This window comes from Aulonocara sp. 'chitande type north' Nkhata Bay, linkage group LG23 (assembly GCF_057382095.1).
Source record: "Aulonocara sp. 'chitande type north' Nkhata Bay isolate Kocher_YH1m ecotype deep benthic linkage group LG23, A_spYH_male_GT1.1, whole genome shotgun sequence".
Classification (NCBI taxonomy): Eukaryota; Metazoa; Chordata; class Actinopteri; order Cichliformes; family Cichlidae; genus Aulonocara; species Aulonocara sp. 'chitande type north' Nkhata Bay.
In genome coordinates this window covers 49952639-49973430 of record NC_141365.1, presented here as the reverse complement: position 1 = coordinate 49973430, position 20792 = coordinate 49952639, and the positions used below count along the sequence as shown (strand labels likewise).

Here is a 20792-nt window from a genome sequence, read left to right as displayed (position 1 = left end):
TCAGTGGTAACAGTGCCTGACATCATACTAGAGGCTCACTCATTACCATTTCACTCAGCACAAAAAGCAGAGCTCATGGCTTTAATACGCGCCTGTGAGCTACATTTGGATAAGCATGTGACAATTTACGCAGACAGCCGCTATGCATTTGGCGTTGTGCATGACTTTGGCACATTGTGGAGACAGAGAGGATTTAGATCTGCTGATGGAAAATAAATTGCTAAATTCTGATTTTGTTCAAAGACTTTTTCAGGCTATACAGCTGCCATCGGCCGTTGCAGTTGTAAAAACGAAAGGACACAGTACAGCTGACACAGACGAAGCAACAGGTAATGCCTTAGCAGACGTGACAGCCAAGGCTGCAGCTGCATCACAGCTCCCACCTCCGCAGGAAGTATTATCTGTGCCCCTAAAGCTGCCACTTGTTACACTCCCAGACTATTTAGAAACAAATGTTGGTTTAAAATTCATACAAGCGCAAGCCTCTGCATGTGATTACACCTATTGGGAGAATAATGACTATACCTTAGATGACAGAGATGGCTTATACAAAATCTTAAGGGTTTGATTGCCCTCCCATATTCCCTGATGCCAGTCCTTGCCCGACATTTTCACTGTGTGAGTCATGTCGGACAAAGAGGGGTAATAGGGGCAATAAAATCAAGATTTGTAATTAAAAAAAAACATCACATGCAGTAAAAGCATATTAGCAACCTGTCTAACATGTGCACGAACTAATGTAGGTAGCTCAAAAGCAAAACATCAGCATTTACCACAACCAGATTTTCCATTTCATACATTACAAATTGATTTCACACATATGCCAGCACAAGGAAGCATCAAGTACTTACTGGTAATAGTGGATCAATTTAGTAAATGGGTAGAAGCTTATCCAACCTCAAAAGAAACTGCAGAAGTAGTCTATCAAAAGTTGAGCAATGAAATAATACCCAGATTCGGAATACCTCACCAGATTAACAGTGATAGAGGATCTTCATTCACATTAGAAGTAATTCAAAAGTGTGCTAAAACTTTAATGACCAGGGTCAAATTACTTACTCAAGTCCTCTGTGAGATTAGAATGACTCCATCTGCAGTAACCAAATTATCTCCATTTGAAATAAGATTATTTCCAACACCATGGTCAGCTTCCAGAGGGGCACCGCTAGTAGAAGGTGATGTATATTGCATTGTCCACTGATGTTCACAACCTGATAGAAAAACTGAATAATAACTATCAGAAAGTTTGTCTCTCTCAGCCTTTCCCCTCCACAGTTCCACCAGTGGAGACAAGGAGATGCATGTCGGAGAAGCCACTAAAACCAAGGACACTCTGGGAGGCCGCGCGTGTTCCAGCCCCAGACTGTACTGGCAGTGACGAAGAACCAGCATCCTCACAGACGGACAACCTCAGTGGATTCATGCCAGCAGGGTTAAGACCAGCCCAATCGGACCATCTCAGGCGTCGGATCAAGCAGATGACATCTCCGGCGGGCCAGCGCCAGGAACAAGAACAAATAAACACACACGGGTAGATGACATCTCAGGCGAGCCAGCGCCAGGATCCAATGTACATACACACACGCAATCACTGATTAACACACAACGTCTGAAAGAACAACGACAAGGTACTCAAACATCCAGCAGGAACAGAAAGCCAAAAGTACCACATGATGTCTAACCTGATAAAGCTAGACTCATTTCATCCTGATGATGGAGAAAATGAAATGCCCATTGTCATCATACGACGCTTATTCTGTGTCTCTCGAACCTGGGACCAGGCCAGAAGACGACTGAAGAACTGTCTTTCTTATATATATTTAGGTTATTTATCATATCCATCGCATTAACCTTAGGATTTCTCTTTGCTATTTTGTATTGTAGACTGCAACCATGTTCACATTTCTGCAGGTCGTATTTTGCTGACGATACCTCATGCTCTATTTTGCAAGACACCTACTTAATGCACTCATTACGTTCCCTAAAATCAGTAAATAGCAACATAGACGCCACTAATAAACCATCTTATGCGCCCTCTAGAACAGGAGTCAACGCCTGGTATGCAAATGCCAGAACAGCCGCTCGTGATTTAGGAAACAGTAACTGTTATGTCTGTTCAAAGGCTAATCCAGAACAGGTAATAGTAGGATACCCCATATCCGGTTTCCCCCTCACTGAGGGACTAGAGAAAATCGGCGGAGATAATGCTCTCTTTAAAGACGCTTTACAGTTGACTCTGAGCCCTCTCGACTGCCTACTTAGACACACACACACACCAACTAACCCTGAGACTCCATTAGGCGAATTATTGAAGTTATCTAATGACACCGCAGGGACCTGCGCCCCAAGAATAGGTTAAAGCCCTCACTGCCCTTAGGACAGATCCCTCTCCATTTTAATACTAGTATGATATGTCTGCGCAGACTAAAGTTAACTGGCCCAGACACACACATAGATTATACAAAGGATAACTATACATTCTTCTCTGACTCCCCAGGTGCACGCTGTAATGAGACATGGCTAGCTGTCTCTGTGGCTGAAGTTGTATCATATCTGGAGGAACACACACACAGTTCAAGTTCGAGCGCAGAATCGATCATTGTTCCCCCAGAGGGTGTCTTAAATGATACTGACTGGGGGGAGTTAGTTAAATCACACATGGTCACGCGCCTAACTAGAGCAATCCCACATGCTTATTGGTTGTGCAATAATACCCTTAGATTAGCTTTACCTGTTAATTGGACCGGTACCTGTGGTCTAGTAACCGTTGATGTATGCTGTACTTTCATTCCCAATAACACCGCTCCTAACGGTTCATTCACACAAGCTATGAATAAACTTGAAGCATTGAAGATAGAACTAATTGCCAATACAGGCCACGGTCAGTGGCTAGATAAGTGGCTACAGGACACGTTTGGAAGATGGAAGGAACTAATTGTAGCCTTTGTAACCGTTGCAGCATGTATTATTTTGTTTTCGATGATTATTGTCTGTTGTGTGATACCATGTATACGCTTTCAGAATTTTTGATATTAAGCTTGCTCGAAGGACCAGTTACAGTTATGATTTGTCTTTATATTATGTTATTACATTCTGTCTTTATACTATGTTATCATTTCATGATAAAAGGAGAGAACTGTTGTGATATTTTGATACCATGGTAGCATTTACAGGATATTGTTTTATTGTGATATTATACAGAAAAGAGTTACTCAATAAGGCCCATCTACTAGTTGTTTTTCTCTTTCTCTCTGACCCAAGAATTAATGTGTAAAGACTCACAAGCTGGTACCCCAAGGTCGAAAACACCACAGAGATGAGACCACTTCCTTACTCCCATCCTCCCTTTTTCTTTATCTCCTGGAAAAGGCTCGTTAAAGGCTAGGTGGTTTGTTTCAGAATTCACTAATGAAAGAACTCTGTATTTTATGTCTAGGAGTGTATTTTGCTGGGATGATCATAAATTGTAGCTGAAGAGAGAAACTACACACAGGATACTTCTTTGCTCACAAGGCAGGAAGACGTTTCCTTATTTGGTCTGTACCGGTTTGAACTGGGAAAGCTGACACACGAACCTTTTTTTCTCTATATAAGCTGTTATGTACTAAATAAACCTTTGAGTCGATTTGGGAAGACAACCTGAAGCAGTCTGTGTTTCCTTGTTCTCCCAAGCTGCTCCCGACGTCGTAACTAACCCAGCTGAATGGCATACCTGAGTGTTACTTTAAATAATTAGGAATCTTAGAAGGAAAGGACAGAACTCTGCTTATCGCTCGTGCCTTGGAGGGAAAACCGGGATGGACATTTTTTCCTTCACAAACATCTACTGTCATTATTGTCACCAAACTCTGTGGATCCTTTATTGCAAATTCAAATGGGATCAAATGGTCAGACAAAAGAGGGTTATGAGGAAATATGATGAAATGTTGTGTATTAGCAGCAAGTTATTGAATCATTTTCCTCAGAAACCAAACAAAATGATTGACAAACATGTTTTTACAAACTCAGTGTTGGACTTGGATCAGCAGGATAAGCTGATGTTTAAAGGCATTTGAGTCTCGCTGTATGAGAGTCCAGTTCTTACTCAATATTTATGGATGATGTTCTTTCAGTGTTGCACTTTGTTTGGCACAAAATGAAATTATTTGGCCTCTCAGATGCTTTTAGAGATTCCCAAATGACTGATGATGACATCTCTGGGGTCTGATTGATAGAAAAAAAATCTCTTTGAGACCTTTTGTAACTGACAAACTCTTCATCTGCTAACAACACTGAGTTGAATCTCCATGGCTGATAGTTGGAGCAGGCATCAGGAATACACATTGAAAAAACAAGAGGAGAAATCACCAGAGTCTTATAATCACATTCTGTAACTAAAGGGAGACGTTTTTCTATACAAATATATGTTTTATGGACATTAGAAAAAAAGAGTATTGACGTGAAGCAGGATTATGAAATCTCCATACATCAGCCAGCCCATAATTATCAAGAAAGCTCTGAATGACGCATGCTGAGTTTGGACTAAGTGTACTTTTGTGTGAACTGTGGTCCATAGCAGATAATGAGCAGTTTAGGTCTCCCTCAAAGATGATATTGTGTGATGACATATTGGGGAGCCGCGCAAAGACATTAGTGAAAAATCTGTGATCGTCCCAATTAGAGGCGTAGATATTTGCTAAGATCAAAGGAAAACCATAAACTATGTTTTCTGCACTTAAAATCCTGTAATTTTCTCATAAATCGACAGTGCGGCTTATGGATGAATTCTGGTTGTGCTTACTGACCTCGAACCGATTTTATGTGCTACACGGCGCTCAGAAACCTTTCAAAAGATGTTTTGGTACGACTTTGCTCAGCTACGAGGCCGCACCGCTTGATGGATTGTTGGAGCATTACAGCTACGAGGAGCCTCGCGGAGTGATACGTACTCTGCTTCAACGTAATATTACTGTATTGAGTGTGTATAAGGACCATAAATGGCACCTGTAAGAGACACGGTTACAAAGAGGGTTTCAAACTCCAGGCTGTCAGTCACGCAGTAGAACCTGGGAACAGAGCAGCTGCTTGTTATTATGCTCAGCGTCTGTTTACATTTTGACTGCACGATTGTGAGCTGTTTGTTATGCACAAAAACAACATTGTTTTCTTTTATTTATGGAGCATTATTATTTAATAAATGCTGATCATTTATTCCTGAGTAATTGTTTCATGTACATCTACGCTGTATGTTAATAAATGTGCCTGTGTGAGATTTGGGACACAGCTTTGACTAAGAACTCTCTTTTTGTTCGAACTTTCTGGCTTTAAAAATATCGAGATATATATCGTATATCGCCATCCAGCTAAAGAATATCGAGATATGAACTTTGGGTCATATCGCCCAGTCGTAATATTGCAATAGGTTGTCCGTTAAACTCAAGCGGGGCTTGGGCCCTGGCACGGCGTAGCCACACAATCCTGGTAGTAGTGACGCTCGGCTATGACGGCGTGCGGGTTACCAGCTGGCTTTCTCAGGATAGGGCTCCTGTGTGAGCGGTCGACAATAACGTCTTTATCCATACCCAGCACTTCACGTAGTAGCACGGATACGGCCGTGGAGGAGCTCGAGTCCAGGCCCTCTGGGATCCCTATGATGTGGATGTTAGCTCTCCGCTTCCTGCCTTCATCACATTTATCCTTCAGGTCAGACAGCTCCTCCTTCATACTCTCTACTGTAGACTGCAGGGTGGTCACCTCATCGCTCCACATTGACAGCCCATCCTCAGCTTCTTTCACTGTAACCTTTACTCCATCAACTTCGCCGCACGTCGCCGCCATGCTGTTAGCGATCTCATTTCTCAGTCCTTGCACGTCAGCCCTTATATTGTCAAAATCTTCTTTCAATGCATTTCTGAGTTCTTCTTTTAACAGCGTACTAATGTCCTCTTTAATGGATTGAAGAAGCTCCAGTTTTAGAGCAGTAGGATCCACATCACGCGCGTCTGTTGAGTCTGCTCTTCAGCGGCCGTAGAGCTGGACGCTGCCCTTTGGCCATCATCGATACTCTCGCCCGAGATCGCACCGGGGCTAAAATATTCACCTGCTCAGCTGTTTTTGATCAGTTTGAGCCTGTGTGGTTTGATCAGGTGGAGGAACGATGTGATGCTATAAAGACATCATCTTGTCCAAATGAAGTTGTTCCAACACGTGTTTAAAAAGATTTTAAAAGTTGTCGGTTCCGACATCTTAGCGATTTTTAAATGGTAAATGGTAAATGGCCTGCATTTGTATAGCGCTTTTCTAGTCCATAGGACCCCAAAGCGCTTTACACTACATTCAGTCATTCACCCATTCACACACACATTCACACACTGGTGATAGCAAGCTACATTGCTATTACATTTAACAGCAGTCTTAGTTCAGGTGTTGTACAGCCTGTTTTAAACATGCTGTTGTACAGCCTGTACTAAAAGCCTGATCTGGATCCTCTGTCCGCTCAAATTTCAGGCCTATTTCAAAGCTTCCCTTCCTGTCGAAGATTTTGTAAAAGATTATATTTGTTCAGCTGCAATCTGTTGTAAAGGTTTCAGTCTGGTTTTAAAGCTCTTCACAGCACTGAAACTGCACTTTGGAAAGTTCTTAATGATCTTTTATCAGCCACTGATCAGGAGACTCAGCTGTGCTTTTGGATCTGACCGCTGCCTTGACCACAGCATCTTGACCTCACCATTGGAGCATGGCGGCATCAAGGGCGCTCTATTAGACTGGTTCAGCTCTTTTATTAAATCGCATTATTACATTTGGGGCTTATATTTGACGGCAATTTGAAAAACAGCTGAGCTCAGTTGTACAGCGGTCTTTCTTCAAACTGAGGCTTTTATCTAAGGTGAGATCATTTATATCTTTTAAAAACCTTGAACGGGCGATCCACGTTTTCATGACGTCCCAGCTGGATTATTGTAACTCCTTATATGTTGGAGTTAGTGGGACCTGCCTGGCAAGACTGCAGCTGGTCCAGAAAGCTGCAGCTCGTCTTCTGACACAAGCTCAAAGACATTTATCGTCCCAACAACCACATATACGCTGGTCCCTCGCTGTAACACAGTTCACCTTTGGCGGCCTCGCTGTTTCGCTGATCTTTTTTGTGCAATTTTGCATGTTTTTGTTTTTTACAGCGCATTGTGTTCTGCGTCCTGATTGGCTGTAGACCATTGTCAGCCAATCTCGTGCCGTGTCTCCTGTACAGTACAGAATGTGTTCAAATTTACAGCAGTGTGACTCTGCAGTGCTGCACTGTATGTTTGTACGTTTTGTCCCCAACAAACAACAATGATGACGAGACGTTTTGCACCTGTGGTAGCAGCCAAAGGCAGAGGAAGATGCTGACCATCATAGTTTCAACAAGGAGGCAAAAAGGTTGTAACTGTCCACAACAAGAACATCGTAAGGATGGAGTCAGCTTTGGCTTTGTGGCTCAGTGACCGCAGGAAAAAGAACATCGTGCTGGACACCAACATTATCTGCAGAAAAACTCAAAAGCTTTATGAAACTTTACCTGACAGCGAGGAGCCCAGGCCATGGACGAGTGCTCCTCACACAGAAGCTCATTTAATGCCAGCAAAGGCTGATTTGACACATTTCAGAAACACTTTGCTTTCACTCTTTAATAATGAACTTATTTTTCTATGAAGGTTTGAACTTTGTTTAAACAAGAGAGAAAAGTGTGAAAATGTTCATGCCTGTCTGAGAAAAGTGTAGAAAGTGTGCAGTGAGGGTTTAACTGCCTTAAAACTTCTATAATACTTGTAAAACATAAAGCTGCTACTTCATTCTGAGACTTATTTTTAGAACGTAACTCGATAAACGAGCGACCGCAGTACTGTATTGTGTTTATTTTGAAAACTCTCAACAGGATCTTCAGATTTATTTTGAAAGCTTTATCTGGAAAACACAAACACATAAGCAGGAAACAAAGAGCGTGATATGAAACGATAGACGTTTTCATATGGTCATCATATATACATCGTTCTATCGAACAGCCCCAGCTCCTGCTGTCAGTCTCTGTAAATCTGCTCTGAAAACACATTTGTATTCACTGGCTTTTAATACAGCATGAGAGTTATTTGATATTTGATGTGTGATATTAATATTAGGAGTTATTTTAATAGTTATCTTGGATTCTTGTACAGCACTGTGGTCAACGCTGCTGCTGTAATTAATGTGCTATAAACACATAAACAATCTGCAGTTAAACATCCAAAACTAAAGATGTGATCGCTGCCTTTAGAAAATGTGCTGATGCACAAGATATCAGCTCCATTAAGGTGGAATGTGGCCGTGTTAGAAACATGTTGGAAGAAGTTTGAAGCTGAAACTGTGAAGCTGAGAGTGAAAGAGCTCCAGCGTCTGTCACAGGAAACTTTCTTATTTCCACACTGATGAAAGCATCAAGCTTTGATTTCCTGCTGCTTTTATTGAGTCACACTGTGAAACTGAGCCACAGCTGAACCAGCATCCCTGTACAGCAGACACTTACAGCGCTTGGCTGCTTCCATTGGACCCTCTGCACAGAGCTTCAGTTTCCTCTTCTGGTCCCAAAGTGCAGAACAACAAGGTTTCAAACAGCTTCGTTCCAGCAGCATCAGCCACAGACATGCAGAGAGAATCCTTTGGTTGTGTTGTGTGTTTGCATATCTGCTGTGTTGCTTTGTGAGGATGGATCATCTCCTGCAGCTCCAGATAAACAAGCTGGACCTGAACCTGGTAGCTTCACTTAGAAGACACTTGTGACGGGAACGTGTGAGAAGTTTTGTGCAGACAAGTTTGGATTTAGAGTGTGGGACGAGCTCTCCACAGTCTTTGTGGAGATCCACATTCTGCATACTGCCTGTGAGAAGCTGCAGACATTTGTCCTCCAAATCCACTGAGCAGCTGCTCGTGGTGGTATTAGCTTCATGTGTGCGTGTTAGCATGAAGCCTCGGTCACACTCTGCTGTGGACACGGTCACGGACAGCTGGACGCCTGATGGACGAGTCGTCCGTCCTGTTAAACTTCTTTGAGCATGAGAAGAGCATGAGAAGCTCAGTGGACACTGTTCAGTGTTTTAACTCTCGCTTTCTGATGGGTTTAGATTTTATTATTGTCATTTGTATTAGGAAATATTTAACCATATATTCTTAGAGGTGTATAATCAATTGTGTAGTGATAGGATGTGTGATCTTTAGCAGGCTGCAGGGGCTTGGTGTGTATTCCACACTAGAATGCACACCCACATCCTGGGAGCACGAGAGAGGTCGTACCTTCTCTTATTGTTTTATGGCAGGATTAACGTAGCTACGTCTGTTCTAGTCTAAGTGCTTTTTGTTTAGATGAACTGCTGGACTTCCTCACCATGTTATCTAGGGTGAACCATCTAGGGTGAAGGGGGGTCTACCCTCTTCCTGACCAAGGATGTTATATGACCCTTTGATCAGCAGTACCACACACACACACACACACACACACACACACACACACACACACACACACACACACACACACAGTATTCTTTGTTCACATGTATACCTATGTGAGATGCTATATGTTAATGACCCTATGCATATTCATGTAACCACAATAAAAGGAGTGCTATGGGGAGCCTGGCTGAGAGTCTGATGGTGGTCAAGTGGTGGAACGACGCTTGGCTCCAGCCAGGTCTCCCTCATGCATGAGTAAACCAGAGAACTTTGGTGCCTTGTGTCTTGCTTTTTGCTGCGTAGCAGATTGTCCTTAACGTTCCAGTGGATAGGTTCAAACTACAAACCTATCACTTTCACTTCAGCTTCACCAACAACAGCACAAGCAGAGCAGCCCACTGCCTGCATGGCTGGGACAGCGCCCCCTGGTGACTGTAAACCACTACAACATGTAGACGGCCGTCTGCAGGCTGGATGTAGCACCACCGCAGAGACGTGCTGCAGCTCTGTTTAGTTACCCAGCTGACAGCAGAGGCTGTAGTTTACTGTTACCAACATGGAAAACTGAAGCTTCACCAGCTGGAGCTACAGAGCTGGAGAACAAAGGAGACTGAGAGGCCAGAATGATGTGGGAGGAAACATCAAGAGCCTGTTTGAAAGGAGACACATGTGGATGCTGTGCCAGTCTGTGGTCTGTCAGAAGTCAGCTGAGTCACACTGCAAGAAGCTGCAGAATCTCAGAGGAGGAGATTTGGAAGTGTTTGTGGGACAAACTGGACTCAAAGAAAGAAGATGTTTGTGAAGTCTTTGGTGGAGGTGAGCAGTGTGAAGCAGAACACATGCAGATGAATCAGGAGGTCAGCATCAGTGTCTCCTTGTGGTGGACGGTAAAAGAATCAGAGCCAACGCTCCCGTCCACCCTCGGCATGAAGCAGTGCTGTTTCTGAAACAGGAGGACAAGTCCAGAGAAGACAGAGGAAGCAAAGATGAGGGTGGGACAGGACAGCAGGACTTCCTTCACACCTGCAGCTCCATCACACTGCTGTAGCTCCTCTTCATCACACATGTACCTGCAGCCTGTCTTCGAGTCCAGGAGTCACCTCCACACAGTGTAGAAGCCTCCTGTGCAGACCATGGAGTCCAGCCTCTGTCAGGGAAGTCGGCACTAAAGCCTGAAAGACTTCAATCTGTCTCTGCTCCACCCGAGAAAGACCAGCACCGTACTTGTTGTGCATTCAAGGAGGGAACATCAGCGCTGCATCGTGGGAACAACACCGCAGGAACAAAGACACAGCACGGCCGATGAAGGACGAGGACAAAGGAAAGGTGAGTGAGAAGACCCTGGTGGTGTGGACGGACCTGCAGGGGCTCCAAGACTGAGGAGCAGAGACGTCCATGTACCAGCTGAGGATGCTGCAGTGATCCAGGGAGCTCGGTCCAATCTGAGGCCGTGTGAACTACGTGGACCACAGTTTCTTCACAGACTTCAGCCACGTGAACATCTGGAGATCCAACAGTGCACGAGCTGTGAGCCATCAGCTGTTTCTCTCATCAGCTGCTGTAATGAGAGCTGCTGGAATCATCTCGAGCAGCAGGAAATCACTGATGTTGTTTCTAACCAAAGATATGGGACTGAGCTCCGCTGAGCTCCTTCTACTTTCATCCAGATAGAAACTGCTACAGTCTGCTGATTATTGCTTTGCCTCCATCACACGAGCTCTTTATCCTGTTCTTCACTCTCATTGGTTCTTTGTCTGCTTGTTTTTACAACAGTAGTCTTCTGATTGGTCAAAGACAATCAGCTGTGACTAAATGTAGCTCCTACAGCAGTGATGGGAATAACTACTGAAGCTAATCCAGTATCAAAGCTCAGGAATCAGCAGCTCCCACCTCGTTTTCTTTCAACAACTATTTTTAGCTGCTGTGTTTTTGTGTTTCTGCAGACCTCAGACATCCTGCTGCTCTGGACAACTTTTTCATTCTTTTTTATCATTATTTTGCTTTTCTTTTATTATTATGTTATATGTATTAATATGTGAAACACTTATTCTTTGTGTTTTTGCTTTGCTCCTGTCAAACTGCTTTAATAAAATCTGCTGCAGTCTAAACTGTGGACGTTCCCTTTTTAACCCTTTGTGAAACAATAAAGGTTTAAATCTGAGTATTCATCTATGTTAGTGTTTAATGGGTCTAATAGGTTGCTTTGGCCTTTCCCAGTAATATCTTCCCTTGCAGTCTGTGGTCCAGGCTTCTAAAACCATCCCAGGTTAACAAGAACTACAATCTAGAGGAGAGCTGCCATAACAGGTGTGACTGATGAGATCTGACCTGCAAGGTTACTCAGGTTTGTTTGTATCAGGACAAGCAGGGAAGCCGCCTGGACGTCAAAGTAGTTAGAGCTGGGCGAGTGTCCTCACCCACATCGGCTTCACAACTCTGCATCATCTACTGAGTAAGACTCAGAGCATCAGAGATTAGAAGGTCTACAAAGAGCTGAACCAGACTTCCTGTATAAAGGTTTTAGTTCCACAGATCGACAGTGTCAGCACAACTAAAACGTGGAGACTGACCTCAGAGTTTCAATTTGATGTTGTGGATTCTCCAGAAGAACACACAGCTGCTTCACTCCTGAATCCTGCAGCTTGTGGTAGCTCAGGTCCACCTCTCTGGGATACGAAGGGTTGAGCTTCAGCACTGCTTCCAGATAATCACAGCTGATCTCTGACAAATCACAGCGCTCCAATCTGTATAGAGAATGAAAGATGTAAGTTTATTAGACAAAGTGCTTGAAATCATTCAGTGTTTCATCATCTGTTCAGAGCTGAAGAAGGTTCAGAATGTAGAAGTTTAGAAAATGGAAACTCCAAACAGCTGAAGCCAACAGGAAGCAGCTTCAAACAAACACAACAAGAGAAAAAACTCTGAATGTTTCACATTAAAGTCGTACATTTCTAACAAGAGTATTTTAAAGACAGAGTCACTGATGATCATCTTCTGCCCAGTAAAACTTTGGTTTTCCACATGTGAGTGTTAATGATGCACAAAGACTGTGATTGCAAAGAGGGAGCGAGGAGGATGACAGAGAGATGGTACAGGAGCATCAAGAACCCGGCGAGGAAATGAGCAGAAGGACTTTGGAGCCTGTTGGATTGAAGCTTTCACAGAGACGTGTTTGACTGGACACCACCAGGACAGACTTTTAATCCCAGGATTTGGATGAGCTTTCTGTCTTTATGGTCACAAATGATGCTGTAACTCTGTGAATGTCCTGGAACTGTCAGCAGTGTGGTTACGTCCTTTTGACCTGAGTTTCCACAGCTCTTATAACAGCAGTGTACATTCAGACTGAGACACGCTTCAGTCTGTATGGACCTGTTTCTGTAGCTGCCACCATCATTCTACATGTTTGTACATCAGCTTATCCAATCCTGTCTGCTGTCTTCATTTATTACTCTTCACCTGCTTCACTGTCACTGTGTGGGCGGAGCTGCCTGAGCCTCACCCACACAGACACAGCTCCTCTCTGGAGCAAAACTTCTGCTTCATCTCCGCCTCTTTTCTTCATCCTCCACCTCTCTTTTTTCTTCTTCAGTGTTCTGCAGCCACAGAGCCTCACAGCCATTAGCACGCCCATACCTGAGCAGCTAGCATTACCCAGCATGCCGTGCAGCAGTGTCAGTTTGTAAATGTGCAAGAATTCCTGCTCCAAACTGTTTCACAGAGTGCTGTGTGCCGTGACCTTTGACCTGCTAAAGACAGTCAGCTGTGGATTATTCATTGTTGTGTCTGATACTTAGAACTGTGAGGAAGAAGCTACACAGTTAATCAGGGTCCCCTCTCTCTGAATCAGGAAAGGTGGGCAGGCCGCGTGTGGGCCGCGGGCCATACGTTGAGTATCACTGTTTGAAATGTGAACATTGCTCTGCTGCAGTCAATGGACTAAACCAGAGAAGAAGAAAACAGACTTTACCATGAAGATCCTCAGTGTGGATCAGTATAATATCAGCCTGATGTCTGCAGTTTAGTGTCAGCACAACTTTCACATCATATTCATCTCAGCACAACTAAAACATGCTGACTGACCTCAGAGTTTCAAATCGACATCGTGGATTCTCCAGGAAACCACACAGATGCTTCACTCCTGAACCCTTCAGGTTGCTGTAGGTTCCACTCAGGTCCACCTCTGTGGGATACGAGGGGTTGGACTTCAGTGCTGCTGCCAGATATTCAAGGTCAATATCTGACAAACCACAGTCCTTCAATCTGTATAAAGAATGAAAGATGTAAGTTTATTAGACAAAGTGCTTGAAATCATTCAGTGTTTCATCATCTGTTCAGAGCTGAAGAAGGTTCAGAATGTAGAAGTTTAGAAAATGGAAACTCCAAACAGCTGAAGCCAACAGGAAGCAGCTTCAAACAAACACAACAAGAGAAAAAACTCTGAATGTTTCACATTAAAGTCGTACATGTCTCATAAAAACAGGACAAAGACTTGAAAAAGTCGTGTTTTTCCTTCCAGGAACCACATGGCTTCACTTTTAAAGGTGAAGTGTGACAGAAATGGACATATTTGAAGTTCAACACCTTTTTCCAGTCACATTATTAAAGCAGACAAACTACAAGCTCATTTTCATTCCAACAAGTCATCTTCTGACCTGGACTAACAACACTGGTCTCTATGTGCAGCTGGCTGTGAGACCAGTGCTCAGGGAGCGTCTACAAAGTGCAACACTGAAAGAACATCACACACTCATTTGCTTCCAGCACTTTCACACAAACATCTACTGTCATTATTCATGTTTGCAGTTCATGCTGTAACTCTGTGAATGTCCTGGAACTGTCAGCAGTGTGGTTACGTCCTTTTGACCTGAGTTTCCACAGCTCTTATAACAGCAGTGTACATTCACCTGCAGGCACACGCTGCCTCTGCTTCAGCTCTGTTTATGAAGCACAAACTGCAGGAACCAAACTCAGACTGGCTCATTTCAATCATGTCTGCTTACAAAGACACTTTGAAACTCTTATCAGTATGTTTCCTGTCCTACTAGGACGGATCAAACTCTGGACCTTTGTTGTGGATCAGTGAAGGATGCTTAGAAATCCCTCCTGCTGCCTGAGCTTGAACATCATCAGCACTTTAACACTGAGCAGAGGGACGTGGAAAAGGCCTTCTGTCTTTGGTCGTGTCCAAATTCATGGGCTGCATCCTCCTGAGGACCTGGCCTTCGCGGTCTACGTGGGCCGGGTCCTCAGAAGTTCGGGTAGGCCGGAAGTAAACGGCCGTGAAATTGGACAGTCTAGCCTTCTGATTAGCGTCACCGCTGTCTCGGTGGAGTTTAATAAACTCAGCCGTCTGCTCCTTGCTATCTAAAATATAACAGGACACTGGCATAAATTCTCGACTGTCTCACACTTCTGTTTAATCAGTTTTCTGTTTGACGTTTAGTCAGCTGTGTAAAAACCAAGGAGGAACCCACCCGGGGGATTAAGTTTTATTTTATCTAATCTAATCTAATAACTTTAATCTCAGCCAAACCGATTTACTCACGAACAAACAAAACACTGAAAAGAGCCCAACAATAACATTTTTAGGTTGTCTAAGTGACTTATATCTTACGTTTAACCCGAGTAGCGAAAGTCCGCGGTGATCTGAAAATGATGTGCCGTTCTCGGCCGCATCAGTAACCTCGAGCTCCCGGCTGGCTTTCGAGCTGGTGGGTAGCAGACGTCTCCGAAAACGTCGAAGCACTTTTGCAAATATGCGATATCTTGATAAACCGAGCTGATATTTGATGTTTACACAACTACTTTCTCGCCTGAAAATATGTTAAAAGTTTATTTTCTGACCCAGAAAGATTAGTATGAGTAATTTTAAAACTTAGTAGTGGCCGCCATTGTTGGAAACTGGAGTTTGGCTGGGCCGCGCTATGAATTCTGGGATATGGTAGGCCACGAAGGACACACCCGACCCATCCTTCAAATTCGGGGAAAAGGAGGACGCATTTGTTGGCTGCATTCGGAGGAGTCTACGAATTTGAACAGCCTTCGGCGCGTCGCTGTGACGTAATCGGTCTACAAATGCGGCCTCAGGAGGATGCAGCCCATGAATTTGGACACGACATTTATCTGACTCAACTGTTTCCTTATGTGGGCTGAAGAAAACACCGTTGTAGACTTTATTTATATGAAACATGTATATTTAATGCATTTAATGTATTTGAACCATATTTAATGCATATTACAGGATGTAACAGCTGCATATGTGTCAACAATAATGGCTTTGATTTTGCCCCCTATGAACATTTCTGTAGCTCCGCCCCTGCAGCAAACGTGTGTGAGAGCAGCCACGGCCCGCTCCTCCATGGTTTCATTCACACTCATCTCATACTGAACACACACACTTTGTAGGAATCATCAGTACTTTGACTGTTTCTCAGGTTAGCTTCAGGTTAGCCATTTAGCATTTCTCCAGTCTGAGTCACAGAGCGTCACATGACGTGACAGAAGCTGATTGGTCAGCTGCAGTGATGGTGGTGGAGCAGCATTAATGATGATGCTGTAGAACAACAGGAACACGGGGATATCAGACTGTTAGTGGGTTTAGTCATTCCTGCTGCACTTTGTCCTTCTTATTGAAGTGAGCTGCTGAGAGCTCACACTGTTCTCTGTAGAAATGATGTCAGTCTGACTCGTCACATGTTTGGAGGCGTGTTTGATGTTTGCTCTTCTGGAAACTCTCAGTATCAAATATGGAAGATGCAAAGGAGACACGCTTCAGTCTGTATGGACCCGTTTCTACATGTTTGTACATCAGCTTATCAAATCCTGTCTGCTGTCTTCATTTATTACTCTTCACCTGCTTCACTGTCACTGTGTGGGCGGAGCTGCCTGAGCCCCGCTGTTAGGTTTTGTATTGTTGATTGTCATTTATGCTTAGAAATATTTAACCATATATGCTTAGAGGTGTATAATCAATTGCGTACTGATAGGATGTGTGATCTTTAGCAGGCTGCAAAGGCTTGGTGTGCATTCCACACTGGAATGCACACCTACACCCTGGGAGCACGAGAGAGGTCGTACCTTCTCTTATTGTTTTATGGCAGGATTAACGTATCTATATCTGTTTTAGGCTAAGTGCCTTTTGTTTAGATGAACTGTTGGACTTCCAGACCAGCAGGTTTAGGGAAGTCATTTATGGGGTCACACTCTGACCCCCCCCCACACACACACACACACACACACACAAACAGTATTCTTTGTTCACATGTATACCTATGTAGACGTCATATGTTAATGACCCTATGCATATTCATGTAACCACAATAAAAGGAGTGCAATGGGGAACGACACTTGGCTCCAGGCAGGTCTCCCTCATGCATAACTTTCTGCTTCTCATTTCAGATAAAACTGAGGTTATTGTACTCGGCCCTGAAAATCTTAGAAATATGGTATCTAACCAGATTCTTACTCTGGATGGCATTACCTTGGCCTCCAGTAACGCTGTGAGGAACCTTGGAGTCATTTTTGACCAAGAAATGTCCTTCAACGCACATATTAAACAAATATGTAAGACTGCGTTCTTCCATTTGCGCAACATCTCTAAAGTTAGAAATATCCTGTCTCAGAGTGACGCTGAAGAACTAGTTCATGCATTTATTACGTCCAGGCTGGACTACTGTAATTCATTATTATCAGGATGTCCAAAAAACTCACTGAAAAGCCTTCAGCTAATCCAAAATGCTGCAGCAAGAGTCCTGACAGGGACTAGAAAGAGAGAGCAGATTTCTCCTGTTTTGGCTTCCCTTCATTGGCTTCCTGTTAAATCCAGAATTGAATTCAAAATCCTGCTCCTCACATACAAGGTCTTAAATAATCAGGCCCCATCTTATCTTAATGACCTTGTAGTACCATATCACCCTATTAGAGCACTTCGCTCTCGCTCTGCAAGCCTACTTGTTGTTCCTAGAGTATTTAAAAGTAGAATGGGAGGCAGAGCCTTCAGTTTTCAGGCCCCTCTTCTGTGGAACCAGCTTCCAGTTTGGATTCGGGAGACAGACACTATCTCTACTTTTAAGATTAGGCTTAAAACTTTCCTTTTTGCTAAAGCATATAGTTAGGGCTGGACCAGGTGACCCTGAATCCTCCCTTAGTTATGCTGCAATAGACGTAGGCTGCCGGGGATTCCCATGATGCATTGAGTTTGTCCTTTCCAGTCACGTTTCTCACTCACTATGTGTTAACAGACCTCTCTGCATTGAATCATATCTGTTATTAGCCTCTGTCTCTCTTCCACAGCATGTCTTCATCCTGTCTTCCTTCTCTCACCCCAACCAGCAGATGGCCCCGCCCCTCCCTGAGCTTGGTTCTGCTGGAGGTTTCTTCCTGTAAAAAGGGAGTTTTTCCTTCCCACTGTCGCCAAAGTGCTTGCTCATAGGGGGTCATATGATTGTTGGGTTTTTCTCTGTATCTATGAAGCGCCTTGAGGCGACTTTTGTTGTGATTTGGCGCTATATAAATAAAATTGAATTGAATTGTATTGAATGAGTAACAAGAAGAACTTTGCCTACTTTGTGTCTTGCTTGCTGTGTAATTATATTGTCTTCAACGTTCCAGCGAATAGGTTCAAGCTACAAACCTATCACCCACCCACACAGAAACATTTCCTCTCTGGAGCTTAACTTCTGCTTCATCTCCGCCTCTTTTCTTCATCCTCCACCTCTCTTTTCTCTTCTTCAGTGTTCTGCAGCCACAGAGCCTCACAGCCGTTAGCACGCCCATACCTGAGCAGCTAGCATTACCCAGCATGCCGTGCAGCAGTGTCAGTTTGTAAATGTGCAAGAATTCCTGCTCCAAACTGTTTCACAGAGTGCTGTGTGCCGTGACCTTTGACCTGCTAAAGACAGTCAGCTGTGGATTATTCATTGTTGTGTCTGATACTTAGAACTGTGAGGAAGAAGCTACACAGTTAATCAGGGTCCCCTCTCTCTGAATTAGGAAAGGTGGGCAGGCCGCGTGTGGGCCGCGGGCCATACGTTGAGTATCACTGTTTGAAATGTGAACATTGCTCTGCTGCAGTCAATGGACTAAACCAGAGAAGAAGAAAACAGACTTTACCATGAAGATCCTCAGTGTGGATCAGTATAATATCAGCCTGATGTCTGCAGTTTAGTGTCAGCACAACTTTCACATCATATTCATCTCAGCACAACTAAAACATGCTGACTGACCTCAGAGTTTCAAATCGACATCGTGGATTCTCCAGGAAACCACACAGATGCTTCACTCCTGAATCGTTCAGGTTGCTGTAGGTTCCACTCAGGTCCACCTCTGTGGGATACGAGGGGTTGGACTTCAGTGCTGCTGCCAGATGATCAAGGCCAATATCTGACAAACCACAGCTCTTCAATCTGTATAAAGAATGAAAGATGTAAGTTTATTAGACAAAGTGCTTGACATCATTCAGTGTTTCATCATCTGTTCAGAGCTGAAGAAGGTTCAGAATGTAGAAGTTTAGAAAATGGAAACTCCAAACAGCTGAAGCCAACAGGAAGCAGCTTCAAACAAACACAACAAGAGAAAAAACTCTGAATGTTTCACATTAAAGTCGTACATTTCTCATAAAAACAGGACAAAGACTTGAAAAAGTCGTGTTTTTCCTTCCAGGAACCACATGGCTTCACTTTTAAAGGTGAAGTGTGACAGAAATGGACATATTTGAAGTCCAACACCTTTTTCCAGTCACATTATTAAAGCAGACAAACTACAAGCTCATTTTCATTCCAACAAGTCATCTTCTGACCTGGACTAACAACACTGGTCTCTATGTGCAGCTGGCTGTGAGACCAGTGCTCAGGGAGCGTCTACAAAGTGCAACACTGAAAGAACATCACACACTCATTTGCTTCCAGCACTTTCACACAATCATCTACTGTCATCATTCATGTTCCTGCTCCTCTGGATTCACACGGAGCCTCTGCTCATGCCGTTGCCATGGTGAATCATAGTATGTGGCTCCATAACTCAGACTGAGCATGCTCAGAGCTGATTGGCCTTACTCTGATCAGCTGATCTAGAAGAGGAAACTCTGCTATATGTACATTATTACATCTACACCTGAATCACAACACTCACACAAATATATCAACTGTGTTTAATATTTTGGCACGTAGATCATTTATGTGCTTCAGCTCTTCTTACATTTTACCACCAACATGTTTCAAAAGGAGCAGCTTTTACTTTGAAGGCCAGCTGTCTGTGTTTCCTGTTTTCATTGTTGGATAATGAAATAAGTCGATGCTTCAGTGCTTTGAATTGTGTTACACAAAGCAAAGTTTTCACGTTGTTCAGGCAGAATCGAGCGTTGAAGAATGAATTCACACGTCAATAAACATTTTCAAGCAGGACAATGAAAGCAGGAAATACCCCAAACTGCCATTTCTCATTCTACAAATTCAACAACTGCACATGAATTATACTTCATACACAGACCCACAGTCTCTGATTGCTCTGAAATCTCACTGACAGCCAATAGAAATAAAGAAAAGTCCAGACTGACAGTCTCTGTGGGGTTAGGCAGTGAACTGCTCACGCTGCGTTCAAGTGCATCACAAACTATTGGAATTGGATCCAACTTTGTGAAGCAGATTTCTTCTCAGCTGCTGTTTTGAACATTTCCTCATGAACTGTATTAAACTCTGTAAATGAACTGAGAACTATTTCTACATTTGAAACTATGGATTCATTTTCCCGTTCACTTCTGTACGTTAGTGTATAAATGAATGTTAGACTGGGCTCCATGGAAACACTTGGACTGGTCTCAGCTGCCTTCTTTCTGTAGTCCTTTCTCTTCTCCAGCTTCTGTTTGAAATCCTCTCACAGAGCCTGAAACCTGCTTTGCTGTCATGTGTGGGCCTGTGTTCCTCTGCTTTAACACAAACCTCACCACAGCAGCTGTGTGGGTCGCCTCTGTAGCAGCCAGATCAGCTTCTGATACATGAACATCATCACAGCTCCTAACTTCACCTTTATTAGCTTTGACATTCATGTCTTTCTTTTCTCTGTCTGTTTCCACACAAGCTCAAAGTCTCTGCAGCCTGTTTTTATCTGCTATCATCAGATCTCCAACAGCCTCATTCACATCCCTCACACACTCTACAGCCTCACCAGTACTGACTTCATCTTCACTGACTGATGGAGCACAACATGAACCTGTGGAGGCTGAAAAGCTGTCCTGACAAACATCTCCCCGTCACCACTCCACTTCTGTCAGCCTTTAAATGAACGCTGCTCAAGTCTGTCACTTCTATTTGGAGCCAAGAGGAAAACTGTTGTTCAGTCGTTTGGAAAGACACAACATT

At 43.6% G+C, this 20792-nt stretch overlaps 1 protein-coding gene across 5 annotated transcripts in view; it reads right to left on the bottom strand.

Moving 5' to 3' along the window:
* LOC147302924 (protein NLRC3-like) overlaps window positions 1-20792 on the bottom strand; it is a 74949-nt gene that overhangs the window by 40272 nt on the left and 13885 nt on the right. For 2 of the 5 annotated variants that reach the window (XM_086284387.1, XM_086284388.1), the window contains 3 exons: window positions 18663-18842; window positions 13519-13698; window positions 12006-12179 (listed from right to left, as the gene is read on the bottom strand). In XM_086284387.1, the coding sequence (XP_086140513.1) occupies window positions 12006-12179; window positions 13519-13698; window positions 18663-18842 (534 nt within the window). Of the gene's footprint in view, window positions 1-11986; window positions 12180-13499; window positions 13699-18643; window positions 18843-20792 lie in introns of those variants that run through there. The other 3 variants (XM_086284390.1, XM_086284389.1, XM_086284392.1) reach the window with 3 other exon arrangements.